General features: G+C 39.1%; 1 protein-coding gene across 1 annotated transcript in view; it reads left to right on the top strand.

The window, feature by feature from the left end:
• The first annotated feature begins 3,887 nt into the window (after window positions 1-3,887).
• Window positions 3,888-16,404, top strand: part of DCN (decorin) — a 43,730-nt gene continuing 31,213 nt past the window's right edge. Inside the window, exons 1-2 of the mRNA XM_050935755.1 lie at window positions 3,888-4,073; window positions 7,630-7,867. Coding sequence (XP_050791712.1) covers window positions 7,666-7,867 — 202 coding nt within the window. The 5' untranslated portion in view covers window positions 3,888-4,073; window positions 7,630-7,665. The remainder of the gene's footprint in view (window positions 4,074-7,629; window positions 7,868-16,404) is intronic.

Raw genomic sequence — 16,404 nt, 5'->3', positions numbered from 1 at the left:
GCCAGAGCTCTTGACTCAATTGACCTGGGCGGAGGAGGCTGCCGAGTAGATGGCCTGGCAAGCCTCCACCCGCACCAAGTCGCCCGGGTCCTGGACCACGAGAAGCATATCGTTAGAGTACGGGAGCACATGTTGCAGGGTATGGGGACATGCCTGGAGTTACAGGGAAATACCACAGAGAAGGCAGAGTCCCTGTTCCTCAGAGGAGGAGGAAGTCTCGGTCATAGTTTGGGAGGAACAAGGCATTAATTTCATTCAACTTTATTCAAAGTGCTCTCCATGGCTGCAGACAATACATAACCCTAGTGTTGGCTAATGACAAAATGGGAGACCTCAGCCATATGTGACTTGTACAACTGTCACAGACTTCAGAAATACAACTCTGAGATGACAGAACAGATGAAGAAGGAACCCTTTACATCCAGAATATCTAACAATTGCAATTCTCTGTCTTCAACTACCTTGTCATGCCATGCCTGGACAAATACAGAACCACATTTATTCCATAGATGCTTCATTGACCGTAGTTAAGAGTTAAGTGCTTTTTACACTGTTTGTAAGAAATATTTATAAAAAGTTGTAGAACAGACAAGAGGAATAGGCACATAGCTAAACCAAGAGGCAGAGGGGAAGTGAAGATCTATTCAGAGGTTTGACCACGTACCTTGAAAACCATGGGGCATCCCGCTGGAACTAACTGATAATGGGAGAGAATATGAAATAAGCACCAAAAGACATAATGCCCTGTTGTTCCTGCAATAGATATATAAAAAATATTTCCTTTCTATTGCCTATTCATTCTGAACCCTTCTCTATTACTCATAACCATTTCTTTGTCTTTTTAGATGATGTGAAATAATTTTGTTATAAGAAAAATAACACTAAGGAATATTTGGCTAGAACCTTTTGGAAGTCAGTACTTAATATCTGAAAGTCTAGCCTCACAGCAGAACAAACTTAGCCATCTAGGTCTTTGTTTGGAGCACTGACTCTTGTAAAAAACATTTATTCCAATCATGACAAAAATGCTAAACAGTGATTAACAGATTGGGGGAGCTCACAAATTCTGGTGGCTGTAGGTCACCATGTGTATTGATGTAAGGCAGTGACTTGACATTGTATCAATTTGCGTGATAGGACATGACACGGGGAAGAGAACAGTGATATGGAAAAACAGATATCAGAAAGGAGTCCATGTCCCCAAGTAGGCCCACAGCAAGCCAAGGAAAAGTGTGTGGTTGCACATCAGGGTACATCTACACAGCACATTAGTGAGGTGTGTGCAGGGCATGAGTATCTACATATTGCTGTGGAAATCAGGCTGTGTCAATACACAAGTGAAAGGTTCCAGTTGGAGGAAGGCAGCAGGTAAAGGCTCCAGAAGTAAGGAGCTCCTGGACACTTTTCCTACTGCCTCTCCCCCGCCAGAGCCTTTCCTTACTACTGCAGTCTTTCCCTATCATGGTGAAAGGCTCTGGCAGCAGGGAGGAACCGGGACACTATCCAGCTAAAAATATCACTCTGCTTGGAGATAGAGAGCCGTGTAGGTTCCTACCCTAATGGTTCACATGTGTCTTTCTCTACTTGCATATGCCATGTCACACCATCTACACTGCAGTTTATATCCCTGCTGTGGGAGGTGTTTGTAATCTATACGAAGCCATAAGGAGCGTGCCGAGTAGATGTACTCTTAGTGTGGAGCTGTATAATGGAGTGACTGTTGCATTCCCAACTATCCTCCACACTATGGAGTTCTAGGAGGGGAGAGGAAACTGGCATAGAGTCCAGGGAAAATTGAATGATTGACTAGGAAAGAGGATGCCAGCATCAGGATTTCCATTTATTCCTGGATGGAAGGAGAAACTGGAAGTGGTAAGCTCTCCCATCTTTTCCTCTTTGTGCTTCCTGGAGGGAACCAGCTGGGTCAGATCTTTCTGCAGAAGAAAGGAGGCTGATAGGATACTCCCACCTTGCATAATTGTTTCTTTAACTGTGCCAGTATTACTCCACCTAAGGAGGCTTGGAACCCTACAAACTCTCCAGCCAGATAACAACTGGTCCTGCTACTTCAACTCTAATCTCCATTTCTCCAGCCATGCAGGAGGAGGCAGCATGTTGCAGTGATCTCAGTTCCCCCAAAGCCTGGAGAGGAAAAGAAAGGATGGGACACTGCTCCTTCACATCCCCCACTTTCCAATAACAAGGAGAAAAAGCTATAACTAATTTAGTACCGTTCACCCCTCTTATAGTTATCAGCACAATGGTTTTAGTGGGGGAGGATTTAAGTTCACCCTGGGGCAAAATTTCAAGATGACAAGTTCAATTGTCCCACTGTTGACCTGCTGTCCGTCAAAATTCTGCTTTGAAATGTTGTAACCAGCTGATGCAGGTGGACAGAGATTTGACTAGTTGAAATTATTAAAATGCAGCCAAGATTTTGGTGAATCTAACAGTGACACCTCTGAACAGGATAGGGCTGCTTTATAAAACATAAAAAGTTGAGAGCAAAACTAATCATGCTTATCAAAATGTTACAACTAAATCATTACCAGTTATTGTGCCCTGTGGTTAATACAAAGAAAGAATTTGACTCCCTAAAATTCCTTCACTGACTCAGATTCAGAAAGGGGATAAATGATCCATGCTTTGCGAGTGAAATATGTAAAAGTAGAATATTTTAACATCAAAATATCTGATTACTGCTACTGACTGCAGCAAAAAAAATCTATAAAGGTGAATTGTTCCCCTGTGCTTTTTTCTACCAAGAGAATGCAATGAGAAGATTTTAACATCTTCTTTTTCAATCAGGCCAAGAGACTGATCTTCAAGTGTTTATTGTGATTCTACAAATTCAAACTTCTTTTCAACATCTTTTCACATTTCACAGACTTTGATTTCAGATTTGCACCTGGTCACAGCCTAAGGGAAAACAGAGAGGGTACAAGTCAAAACACAGACATAAACCTGCAGTATTTAGACAGGACAGCCAACAGTATAGTAAATTTACACATGCTTATGTTGCTTTTAGGTTATTAAATAAATATCAGTTATTATATTTGGGCTCCCTTTGGTATATGGAGTTTTAAAAACAGTGCAGAACTGGATTTCAGCAACTGATGATATTTACACCAAATAAAGCTGCAGATTACTAAATCAATTTATAAATCTAAATAGAGAGCTAGACACATCATTAGTCACATTTGCGTTCTATTAAAGCTCCACTGTAGTACCAAAAATGAGTTTAAGCTAATTTCCTTTCTGGTGAAAATGTACTTTTAAATCTGTTTATATGAAACATTTCTGACCACAAATGTTAAAATCATTCCACTAATTAAAACAAAAAGCAACAGGCTTTTCATATACAATCAGGAATACACGGCAATTTTTTTAAAATGTATGGAATTATATTCTTTAGCTAAACTACTTGGTTCATGCAATGGTTTTAACATTTGCAGAGGCAGGTTAGCATTTGTATAACTAGTTTAACTTAAGGCTATTCAAACTTTTTCTCTGTTGCTAATCTACATTTTGACTAACTCCAAGATTAATTTTTCCTTGAGTTATACAGACTATAAACAAGAAAAATAGCCAAACTATTTTTTCCAGTAAAGTCAATGATTCAGATAAGCATGGTTAAAACAGAAGAAAAAAACCCAAAACTCTGGTAAATATATGTTTTAGGGAAGTTAAGAAAATAAGTAAGATGAATTACAATCGAGCTTCTGTGTTGTTCTGTACAAGCAGTTTGGGATCCTTAACAGATGAAAAAGAAATAAAGCAAATGAGAAAAAAAAGGGGGCTGATAAAGATTTTGGCTACAATACAGGAGACATATCATTACCATATGATCTAATGTGGGTGTCAGCCTGGATTGTGTTCATTGAGGGAAACCTTATTTTTTAACTGTGCTGTGGAATAGAAGCAGGAGGGTTTTTCCACCAAGTGACAGTCACTGAGCGGTAACCTACCCCCTCCTCCTTTCCACACCTGCAAGTCCTTTGCCGGGGCTGAATATTTAGTTTAATTACATCTCAGCTTTGAGAGCTCCTCCTGCAAATCCCTGGATTAAAAAGGTATGGTTTTCAATCATTGTCCTGAACTATGCTTCAGACTAATAAAACTTCAGTCAAGTCTAGGGCAAAAATGGTTGCATTTTACTGGGAGAAGCAAGAAAAATCCTCCTAAATGTTTAGCAATGTTAATGTTGTACCCTGAACTTGTGTTGTTTAGAACATGAGAAGCAGAATATGTTCTCAAGGACGGAGTACATTTCCTACTGTTCATTTGATTGTTGCTGTCTTTTGTTTTGATGTGTAGAAGTAAAGCTATATTCCTTTTTTCTTACTGTGAACTTTGGCAGCAGTATATTCTGTGTGTGTAGTCATATATTTAGAGTATATGATATAGTGTGTGGGGGGGGGCAAGTGTATGAGTAGTTACATTTCTGGTTAAAAAGACAGGGTGAAATTTTGCAGTTTCTTTCCATGCATTTTAAATTTTAGTCAGAATATTTTCATCTTCAAAACAATGTGATGTACAGTTATACAGACTTGATGAATGTCCTTATAAAAATAGAAAGTGATATCTTAACATATATAAACAATGGACTACACCTTTTAGAGAAGGTTGCTCTGAAAGAATGAGTTCAAAAACAAAATTCCTACAGAGCTGGAAGTCCTGTTAGTGGACATTCAGGGTCTCTTTAAAATCCCAACTACTGTGTTTTCACACCTATTGTTTAGTATACAGAATATGTAAGACACGTGGTCCAGGGATTTTTTTTTTGATTGTACATTTCATTCAAGTAAAATTTTGTGATATTATAAGGAACTCTTCTGACAGAAAGTGGTCATTTTTCCATTAGTTTTAATGCAGGGTAACAAGACAGCTACTAATACAGTGGTTTCTGGTGACGTGAAATGATGTAGCTTTTGTGGAAAAGTCTTCCTCATTGTGTACATATAATTAATGCAAATGTAAAGAGTTTGTGCTCTAACCCCAAATACCACATCACAAACCATTATGAATTCAATTCAATCTATCTTTCAATCTTCCTTTCTAACGAAGTGTGAACATTTATTAACAGGACAATTTTATTTTATATGATTTTTAAATGGTGGTTGTTTTGTTTTTATATATATGTTCCTATCTTCCGATTATTTTTCATTAATACGATTTTCCCCCACTGAATCCTTAATGCAATATTTATTATCTAAGCCCCATAACATCCATCATGAGCTAACCCTGCAGTTCTCACTCACACAAGACTCCCATTGAACTCATTAGGAGTCTTGGCTGTGTAGTGATTACAGGATAAGGCCCTATGACAGTATTTAGCTGATATATAGGTCATCAGTACGTATTAGTGTGCATGAGTAAAATATGAAACATGCCTCTGTGTTGTTTGTCTCACAATTTATTTCCAGTAGAGGATCCTGACTCTGCTTTCTTTGAAACTAATGGATGTTTTACCTCTGGGATCAATGGGAACAGGATCAAAATATTAATGAGTCAAAAACAGTTTACTTTATACCCAGAAGAACCTCTTTAAAACAGCCATAGAATGTCAGTATCATGGCATTTCTCTTGTGTATCTGATTCTCATGGCATATCAGAATTAATGGAAATGCAGAAAATTTGTTTTTGCTCTGCTAATATTTCTGTTTTTTACAATACAACATGCTATGATAAATGGCAATAAATTAGGACTTTAATTCCTTATGCCAAGGTATAGAATATTTTTGGAAACTGTACTGTCATTTTACTACCCTCCACTCCAAAATTATAAATGTGCTGAATTAGAAGGAGTAGTACTCAGAAAATGGTCATGGATTAATGCCATTTTGTTATATTTTTCTTACTTCTCTCATACTTATAATTGTGCAGGCTCACCACACATAGTACTCCTTATTACTGGAATACCTGCTATGGCGATAAATCGGATTACTAGTGATGGCATGCTACAGAATCTACAGGAAAGGAAAATGCTTCTAATTAAAAGCCGTATTGCAATATACCTAATCACACAGAATAATACCTTTCTCCAGGTGAACCCTAAGTCCCACTGAAGACAAAGGGATTATTTACAGAGTAAAATGTCCTCATTCATATTTGATAGTATCACAATGTGGTCATAGAATGGCTAAATTAGAGAGGCCTTAATTATATTTTTAACATATTAGCATATTTTGTATGGCAGACTTGTCATCTGCTTAAGAAAAAGGGTAAAATGTTTTGTGTTGTTGCATTCTGGGAGTTACTCTATGCAAATTATGTAACAGAGGCATAGAGCTAGATACATTCAAATCCATCTTGCCTTAGACTATCATCAGCTTTCTAATAGTACCGTAATTTTGAAGTTCTAATATTCTGAAGAGAGGCCTCAATATACAGGGCCTGGTTTCTAGTTAATTGATTTCAGAAATGAATTTTTGTATTGCTGAGTTACTGATTTAAACAATTAAATGAACACTTATTTTTGTATATAGTTATAACTGTACCTGGGACTACATTTACTAATGTAAGAAAAGGCTCCTAATGTGTCAACAAAAATTCCCTTCTTCCTCATTAGAAGGCTATCACTAGTAACAGTTGAGTTCTTAGATCCCTAGGTCCCATGAGGGATTTTTCAAGATAACTTTCTCTGTATATTGCATATGATGAAAAGAGAAACTATTCTGGGGTTAACTAATTTGTAATCACCTACCATAAAATATGAAAATTACTCTTAATATATTTCCCTCAACGCTGAACAATGCATGCCATATAGTCTAGAACTTGCAGAAATTAACTTAGGGCCCAGTCCTAAAACACATACTTATGTAGCCTTCCTCATTGACTCCAGTGGGACTACTCACATGAACAAAGTTGCTCCTATGGAAAAAAAAGTTTGCAGGATCAGGCCTCTAAGTCTCATTAGAAAATGTACTGACAAAAAATAAGCATGAGTTCAAATGCTTACACAGTGAAAAGCTAAAGTTTTTTTTACACTATATAGTTATAAAATAACGTACCCTAAGCCAAATAATTGGAAAGGAGGCCAAGAAGAAACCAACATGAAATGAAGCTTCATAATATTCTTTAAACTGGGAAATAAGTACAACTTAAGCAGCTAAAAGTTTTTTGCCCAATCTCTAGATCTTGTTTCATTTCCCAGTCAGCCTCGGTGGGCTATAATTTAAAACACAGGCTGGCTCTTAAAAAAAAATTACGAGACATGAAATATGCATTATGGTGGATTTGAGAATCTCAGGTTCATCCCCAAAGGAACAAACTCATAGCTAACAACTGGTAGTGAAAGAATACATGCAAACTGCTATGGTGGCTAAGTACTGACAAATGGAAAACGTGGCTTATTGTGTTGACTGTTTTGTTTAATAATGTTGACAGTGCTTCCTGTTCCTAATAAATACAAACAGATGTAGTTACAGTTACCCTAATCCTCCTCTGTAAAAAGTGATTTTGACAAGTATTTAACATTCTCCAACCCATGTAATATAAGAGGCCTATCTGTAATGAACAGTCACACATTTATGTAATTGGTAGACATGCTGTGTATCTCCTTAGGAAAGGAGCTTTGCAGAAATGACAGAATGCTACCATTCTTTAAACCTTTGATTTGACTCCTAGGTTCACTGGTTCTGTTCTGAGTAGATGAAGTAAACCATGAAGGTGGCTGTCTTCTTCCTCCTGCTTCTGCCAGTATGCTGGGCCAAACCATTCCACCAAAAAGGCTTATTTGAGTTTATGCTAGAAGATGAAGGATCTGCTGATCTTCCGACAGTCAGTCCTGACATATACCTACCCGGAGCAGTATGTCCATTCCGCTGTCAGTGCCATCTTCGGGTTGTTCAGTGTTCAGATTTAGGTAAGCTGTGAAGCAGCTTCACAGAGAATCTGTCTATGCTTGTTTTATAGCTGTTTGCAGTTACTTTAGATGGATGGCATAACTAGTGAGTCCTGCCACACTATAATTTGGTTGTTGTTGAAGATTTGCTTTATACAAAAAAGCCTTGCTAAGGTTGTTGTTAACTAGAATGAACTGTATGAAGAGATCTATAAAGTCTAGGCAAACTGGGGATTTGTGGTGATTACCAGTGAAAGGTTTGTGTTGTATATATGTTTTCTTGCAAAACCACAACCTCTGCAAGCAAAATCACTTTTCAAGGCTCTATAATTTATGTATCTCACATGAATCCAATGGGGTTAGATGGTAGAGATGGGAACATCTTAAAAGGCTCTAAATTTTATAGGCCAGATTTTGCTATCCTTACTCACACAGAGAAACCATCCTATTTATGTTTATATGCAATAGGTGTAGGTATATTAGAATACTTTTGTCTGTTGGCTTTATTGTGTGGATGGCTGGGTGGTGTTGGTGGCTTGTGACATACAGGAGGTCAGACTAGATGATCTGGTTGTGTGTTCTGGCCTTATACTTAATGATTCTATGATGATTCAATGATTTCAATGGGAACATTTGTGTAGTAAAGATTTTACTCAATATGTCTGAAACCAGACCCTTAATTAGACTGGAGGTAGTTACTTGGACAAAAAAGTTCAAACATTTCAAAATATGAAAAAAATTTTAGAGCCATTTATAAAACATTCAAAATTATTCAGGTCCAGATTGTGATACCTTACTTACAATAAGTGGCACCTTTAATGGCACTATTTATGGAGTAACTTCAATGGGACTACACATAGCTTATTATTCAATGTGAGTAACGGTATCACAATTTGGCCCTCAAAGGAAATGAAAAGTTGTTTTCTCCAAGACAATTGATTAGTCTATTGAGTTGATAATGATTTGATCAAATTCAATAAAGTAATAAGAAACACTTTCAAAACAACCAACAACTCAGCTATTTCAATGCATTGATATGTTTTTATTGCTTTTCTATACTGCAGCTTTGTTCTTTATAATTATCAATCATTTGTAGTATGGCGGTGCACAAAGTCACCACTCAGGATTGGGGCCTCATTGTGTTGGGCATTGCACAAAGGTCAAAGAAAAGACAGTCCCTTCCCTGGAGAGGTTTGTGAATTATTGAGCATGTCACATAATTATGAAACAGTGACAGTTTGGCAAAAAAACAGTAAAGAGAAAAATTCTCCAGCCTAAGTTGCAGATGTGAACATAGACTAACAATCATCAGCATGTGCACCTCTCAGAGTACTGATCCCAGCAGAAAAGTCCTAGCACCAAGACAATAGTATAAGAAGCATTTGCTAATTTGGATGCTTCACGTGCCATGAAGACCTAAGGTTTCTCTACAGTTGTAAAACTGGTTAATATGAAGTTTGAATTTAGGGAATTTTGGGAGCTGTGATCTCCCTCCACCTCTTCCTGCTCCATCTTACAAGGAGCCCAGGGATCTGAAGGAGATTGGAGTCATTCACTCATAGGACCATGTCTGCACTTGTTCTGATTTCTTACTGTCCCCTCAGCTTACTCCCTGGTGATGCGGCTTCAACAGACCTGTGGCACCAGGACTCCCCTGAAACACAGCTGCTCCTGCATCCTGTTTTTCTCCCACTCAATCCTAGCAGATTCCATGCTATTAAGGCGTCTCAGTGGGAAAGGCAATATAGTCTCTGGACACATTTCTTTTCCCAGATAATCTCAGCAGGACTGATGGCAGAAGATGTGCATCCCATCCCAGCTTGCAGCCCACAGTGTAGATCCTGGAAAGGGTGAGACTGTGCTCTTGAGGTGGCTGACCCAAAATACACAGCAACTTAGCTGAGAGGGAGGAGATATGCTCACAGATGGATCCTTCTATGTGCAGAACATGGAGACAAAATCTGTCCCATTTTAGAGTTTAGACATTTAAGGATACACATCTCAAATAACGGAAGCATATCCACATCCAAGGCTGGAAACATACCAGTGTCCAGTAAGTGCTGGCACAGCTGATGGGTAGCTGCAAAGGAGCTGTATGCAGCTCTCCAATCCTATTATTAGATTTCCTCCATCTCTGTCCCAAGTGTATTTTACAGCAGTCTCTCAGCCTCATCTTATAACAGCCCTTTAGGGTAGGGGAATCACTAAGCTTCATGTGCACTGGCCATATCCTCTCCAGCTCCCTATGCTGCGGGAAAGAGTAAGGTGCCACAGTATCTGGGAAGCCTTAGTTAGCATACAACTGGAGTCGCCCATACTGGGAATCTGCCCTCAGCTGCTCATTTATCTGGCCTCTAATCTGTTCTCAGTCAACCAAGCCAATCAGCAGCTGCCAGATGAATTGGGTTCATGCAAACATTGAATGGAATTGAGGTCAGAGAAATAACACATTGAAAAATCCACACTGAAACAATAAAACCCAGCAATGAAAAATCCACCTCCACCCTAATCACTGTCAAAGAGCTTATATAACTCTAGGCTTTTTACCTAGTCAAATAAATTACATTATCATCACATTTAATCATCTTCTCCAAAGGGAGTTTATATAGAATGGCCACAAACAGTAACAGGATCTTTGGAAGAATATATTAAGAATTAACCAGTTCCAACCTTGCCCACAGGGAAAGAGAATGTCTGGATCACATATACAACTAAATATTTGTCATGAAAGGAGAGCCATTAGAGAGCTCCAGACTTGATTCATCCAGAGCTGGTGCAGACCAGTGCACAAGCAGCCCTGCTGAGGAATGTCTGCCCAGTATGGGAGTCACAGAGGGACAAAGCACTCACAATTCTTGCTCCACCAGGAGGTCCAAAATTTGCTGTGGGGAGAGCAGCAGTAGGTGCTTGGGGATGAACTAGTCGAACTGATTTGCTGGACAGCCTCCATTGGAAGGCTCCTGTGGAACCTTGGGCAGAATTTAACTCTTCCCCCTCCCTCCTCACTGACAGAACTTCTGAGGATTAGCAAAGTAAATACTTCTGCAGAGGATGAATCTGCACCTGCTGGGACAAGCCTTACAACTTGCAAACCTCTGCCACAACAGGGGTTAAACAATCCCACCATCTGGATTAGAATATTGTTTTACACCTAAGGAGCATTTATAGGGGAACTATCTGAGCTTGATTTATACCATATGGCATCCAGAGACCAACTCTGTCCTTTTTCCCAGTACACTTTGTGTCTACAGCTGGGCACATTTAAAAGAAAAACATCCAAATTAAATAAATAAATACAACAAAAACAGGCATGGTGTTCCAATAACAGTCATGTCAGCTGTATTGTTGTATTTAAAAAAAAAAAAACCCAGTCATGCCCTCCTAAAGAGATCCCCAGGAACTGATTTGTTCTGCCTCAGAGACAAAAGATGAACTGTAAGCTGTAAGGAAGTAGCTAACTTTCCAAACTCAAAAATGGAGATGAGAAATGGACATCCATTTGTGACAAATGGCACATCAAGAGTGCAGCCCAATTATCAATTACCCAAATGCAACATGCCCCAGGGCTTTGAGCAGACAAGACCATTTTGATATCTCATTATACAGGCTCTATACCTCCAGAACCTGCCTTCTCTTGTCAAATAGCAACCATAGCATTGCATGTTATAATCATCTTTGTCTCAATGTGTTGCATTCTATAAAACCTAGTCAGCCTTTTCCCAGAGAATGGAGTCACCTTTGCAATTAGCATTTAATCAGTGAGAGAGAATTACAATAGGGCCTGCTCTTGACCAGGGCCTGCTCTTTAGGTATCAGTGTGTGTGTGTGTATGTCTCTATAGGTATAGGCAACACATGCCTTCATCTATCCTTCTCTCCACCTGGCCACTGACTAATACAAGATCTGACAAGAGGGCCATTTAGAGTCTCACTCCCCAGAAGCTGCTGCAAGAGGAGTTCCTCCTAGTGCTTTCTAGTAGGCAAAGTGGTGCACATGCTTATATTGCCCTCTCAGCAGGTACAGTATGGTCCACTAGCCCTTTCATAGGAGGACAGGGCCATGGCCCTGCATCATCTCTGCCCATGTCTTGTGCCCAGGTGATACATGGACAGAGCAGTTCTTGCATCCTGAGAAGTACAGGAAATACACTTGTTCCCAGCTGCCGCACAGGGCACAAAGTTGCTCCTTGAGCCCTCTCTCAGGCACACCAATGGAGAAAATCTGGCCCTGAAATGAATAAGATGTACAATGAATGAATGCATAGTCAGTGGTTAAAGCACAGGAACGCCTGCAAATCAGATCTGCATTCTACTTCCAGCTCAGGTTGTAGTGTTTCCTTGTATGCATCACTTAACCTTCCTGGGCCTCAGTTTCCCCATTTGTAAAGTGGAGATAATACCTGCCTCAAAAAGGTTTATGTTGCAAGGCTTAATTCCTCAGTGTGTCAAAGACTCTCTGAGCTCACTGGATGAAAAGCTCACAAAAGTATAATTAGTGTTGTATTTAAACACACACACACACACACACACAACTTGATCCAGTTTCTCTCATAGAAATGTATTAACTCTTTGACCTTCCATTCTGTACCATGGAGCCCTGACACAAATTAATTTGTCTGCTTGTTTCAAGTCTTCCAGCAATACCTAAAAGTCCATTCTATACTCATGTCTCAATGTGGGAATATTTACTCTGCTACAAAGGCTTCCAGCTGCATTGGCATGGATCTTGACTCAAACGTCTGTTTTCACTATACAGTTTGTCATGAGGAATGATATCACCTTCCTCGGTGTTGAGCCGGAATCTGCTGTAATGGGAGAAATATTCAAATACTCTTTAGGTGCCTCAAATCAAACAACTGCCACATTTACAGAATATTTCTAACTTGAAAAAAGTTGTTTCCAAAGTCCAGATTTAGTTTGACTAGTTTAGGAGAAAATAAATAGGGTCATTTTCTGACATGTATATTTAGATTGAAAATCTCTACCTCTGTGCTTGAATTTTGACCTTCATTTCAGTAAAGGACTATTTCAAGACAAATACATAACCTGAATTTTTCACTGGGCTTTTAAATGGCATGCACACAAAAGTATATGCATACATATTCAGATAATGAGATTTTTTAAAAAATTATAGCCATTTTATTTGTCTTCTAGCTTTTGAATCTTTAGCATATGCTTCCTTCCTGTTTTCAAGATTTCTTCTGGCAACAATAAGAGCTAGAAACTTACTCCTATTTTAAAATAAAAGCTGAAATTCTCATGCAATCCCCTGATTCCAGAAGCCAGGGTTTTAAGAAAAATAACAAATATGGAGAGATTCACAATAAGATATACAGCACTCCCAAGTAGTGATTTAATTGCTATCTAAATAGGTCTTTGGAACAGACCACCAATGGTAGTGGTGGATTCCTCATCTCCTGAGGTCTTCCTGTCAAGACTAGATGCCCTTTTGGAAGATATGTTTTTGTCAAACAAAAGTTATTGGGGCTCAATACAGGGATAAATGGATGAAATTTAATGGCCTGTAACATATTGGAGTTCAGACTAGATGAGCTAATGGTCCAGTTTCCTTCCTCTCCACCTGCAACTTTAAACTCTATGGATCTATGAATATGGTCTTGCAGAGATCTGTTGAACAATTGCAGAGAGATTCAGTGGATGATGAGAATTCACTGGAAAAATGTGATCATTTCATGATATTTGTACAGCATGACTGAGGCACCACCAACTTATCAGCACATATCTTGCAGTAAATATACCATGGATTATATTATTTGTGGTGGTACTTATTGTAGATCTCTATGATCTAACAGTTTTTATGCATGTCTTGGTGTTGAATAAACAGAACACAAAACTCAGAACATTCAAAAAGTTTCTGAAGTCTAGAATCCATGAAATTCTAAAACTTCCTTGAAAATTGTCAAGAAAAATTGCTAGTACTGGGCAAAAGTAAATTATGTCCACGCTGCAGTAAACATTATTATCAGCAATGTCAATGTAGTTACAGAGTAGGTCTCGTATATCATACATACTTGATTTGCTAATGTTCCGTTTGCTAATGTACTCTGGAGTCAGGTAGTAATGTTTGTTGTCAGAAGTGGGTTGGACTGCAATAAAGTTCTCTAGACCCGCTGTTGCTCTATATGTCAGTTACTTTATTCAGAGGTCCGATATGCTCATGCCCATCAAGTGTTCCCAGGGAAGTGGCTCAAAAGAGGGTAAGCAGGTAGTAGAGAACAGCTGTCTGTGTTTCATTACATCTGGTTTTGCCTTTTTCTGTAACAAAGTTCTCCAATAGTACAATGTCTGATTAGGCAGTTTTACCAATAAATACTTTACTGTACACTCCATTTTTTTTTAATTTATCATTTTCTGTGCTTGATGAGCTTGGCCTTGCAAACAGTGTCAAGAAATGACAAAATCGCAGCTCTCTCCAATTGCATCATATTTAAAGGTTTGTCCATTCAGTGCACTGTATGTAACAGAACATGAGACCAGATTAGACGGAGTTGTTCTGCCTTGATTGGCTAGACAGGGAGGAGAGAAATTAAAACACAGAATCTGGAGTACAAGGAAATCATTGTCTCATTTCAAGACAAATCATGGAGACTACATCACAGAGGCCCAATCCTGAGTCTTTTAGAGACTGAGGCAGAATCCTACATGCATGCACTGAATGGAGAAGGCACCTGGGAGAAAACTGTGTAGCGGACTGTTTACTGTTAATTTGGATCAGTTTGGGTTGCTTTGATTTGCTAATGAACTCAAATGAGTGGATGCTGTCAGTTTCATTCCAATAAGAAGCAGAGCCTCATGGCCTATAAGTAAAATGGGAAATTAACCAAAAGACACGGAGTGTGAAAACTGAAAGCTCTTAACAGAAAGAGAACCATTGGTATTTACATGCTATATAGCTATAGGCTGCTTCCATATAATCTCTAAATGTATGTGTGTGTGTGTGTGTGTGTGTGTATGTGTGTGTGTGTGTGTGTATCAGGGCCGGCTTCAGGCACCAGCCCAGAAAGCAGGTGCTTGGGGCAGACAACGGAGAGGGGCAGCAAGTCCAGCTCTTCGGTGGCAATTAGACAGCAGGTCCCTCACTCCCTCTTAGATAGAAGGACGAACCACTAAATTGCTGCCAAAGACTGAAACGTGGCGGTAGAGCTGATCGGGATTGCGGCTTTTTGTGTGTGTGTGTGTGTGTGTGTGTGTGTGTGTGTGCTGCTTGGGGCAGCAAAAACCTTGAAGCCAGTCCTGGTATGTATTATAGCACTTACCACTAGACAATCTGAGAGCCAACTTTTGCAACTCCCTGAGTTGTGGGAGTCAAGAATAACCTCACTTTTCACATTAAATGTGTTTGACTGTTGTCATTGTAATGATAGCCGAGAATATAGACATTAAACACTGGAGCAGAAAGCTTAGCAAAGTATTTTTTTCCTAAGAGTTAAATTTTATTCATGGTCCCCACTATTCTGGGACTGAATTTCAAGGCCTTGGAAATTAATAACTTTCAGTCCCTCAATTTCTGGAACAACTTCTGGAGAGTTCACAGAGGTGCCATGGAGGAGTGTTACATGGATTTGTGCCACCTCAGGTTCCTCACAGCTGCCTGTAGATAAACTAGGTCCTTTGAGGATTAGCTCTGGCTAAAAGGAGGGGCATAACAAGCAGCATGATAGTGGACTAAGCAGAGGACTGAGCTTTGTTAGCTATGATGCCAACTTTATTAGCTCAATCAAGTCATCTAGCTTTTTCTGCCTTAGTTCCCCCCCAACCTAAAATGGGGATAATCAGATTTACTCATCTCCTAGGGGGGTTGTGATGATTATTCATAATCAGTTAATGTTTGTGAAGTGGTAAGATGTAGCACCACAGAGGGACAATAAAAGAAAGAAAGATGAGAATGTTGCCAGCAAAAGAGACAAAGCCAACAGAAAGGCAGCAAAGAGAAACTGATCACAGCACATAAGAGAGAGAAAGGGGTGGGTAATATAAAATGATGTGACTAGGAAAGGAAAGGAGAGGAGATGCTGCTTTTCAAAGGAAGATGATGAGAGAGAGGAGAATAAAAAAAGAAACCCAACAGAAAGAAAGAAAGAAAGAAAGAAAGAAAGAAAGGTCTGGAGATGTATGAAACAGGACAGAGATAAGAAGGGAGAGAGGATAAGGAAATGGAAAATAGGAATAACCAAGAAACAACTTTCTGGTTACTGAGTTACATTTCCCAGAACCTCTGTAGCTACAGAGTCCCAAGAGGATCATGCCAATGTAAGGATGATCCTCCAGCAGCAGAGAACACCACATCTTAGGGAAATGACTCATCAATGGATATTGTGCACATTTTCTCTGATATATATTATATATCAGAGAAAACAACAACAGCTAATCTGGAGATCTATCATTAAAAATAGCTTAAAAAAAAAAGCGCAACAACATGCACAAAACCCTTCAGCAGAAAATGAGAGGTTCCTAGTGGCCACTTACATCCTCACTTTATTTGGAAAACTGTCTTTTGACATTTAGGAAAGTGTTGGTAAATATGCCAATATTCCAGCA

Source organism: Gopherus flavomarginatus, chromosome 1, assembly GCF_025201925.1.
Source record: "Gopherus flavomarginatus isolate rGopFla2 chromosome 1, rGopFla2.mat.asm, whole genome shotgun sequence".
NCBI classification, from domain to species: Eukaryota; Metazoa; Chordata; order Testudines; family Testudinidae; genus Gopherus; species Gopherus flavomarginatus.
This window is presented reverse-complemented; position numbering and strand designations above follow the sequence as displayed.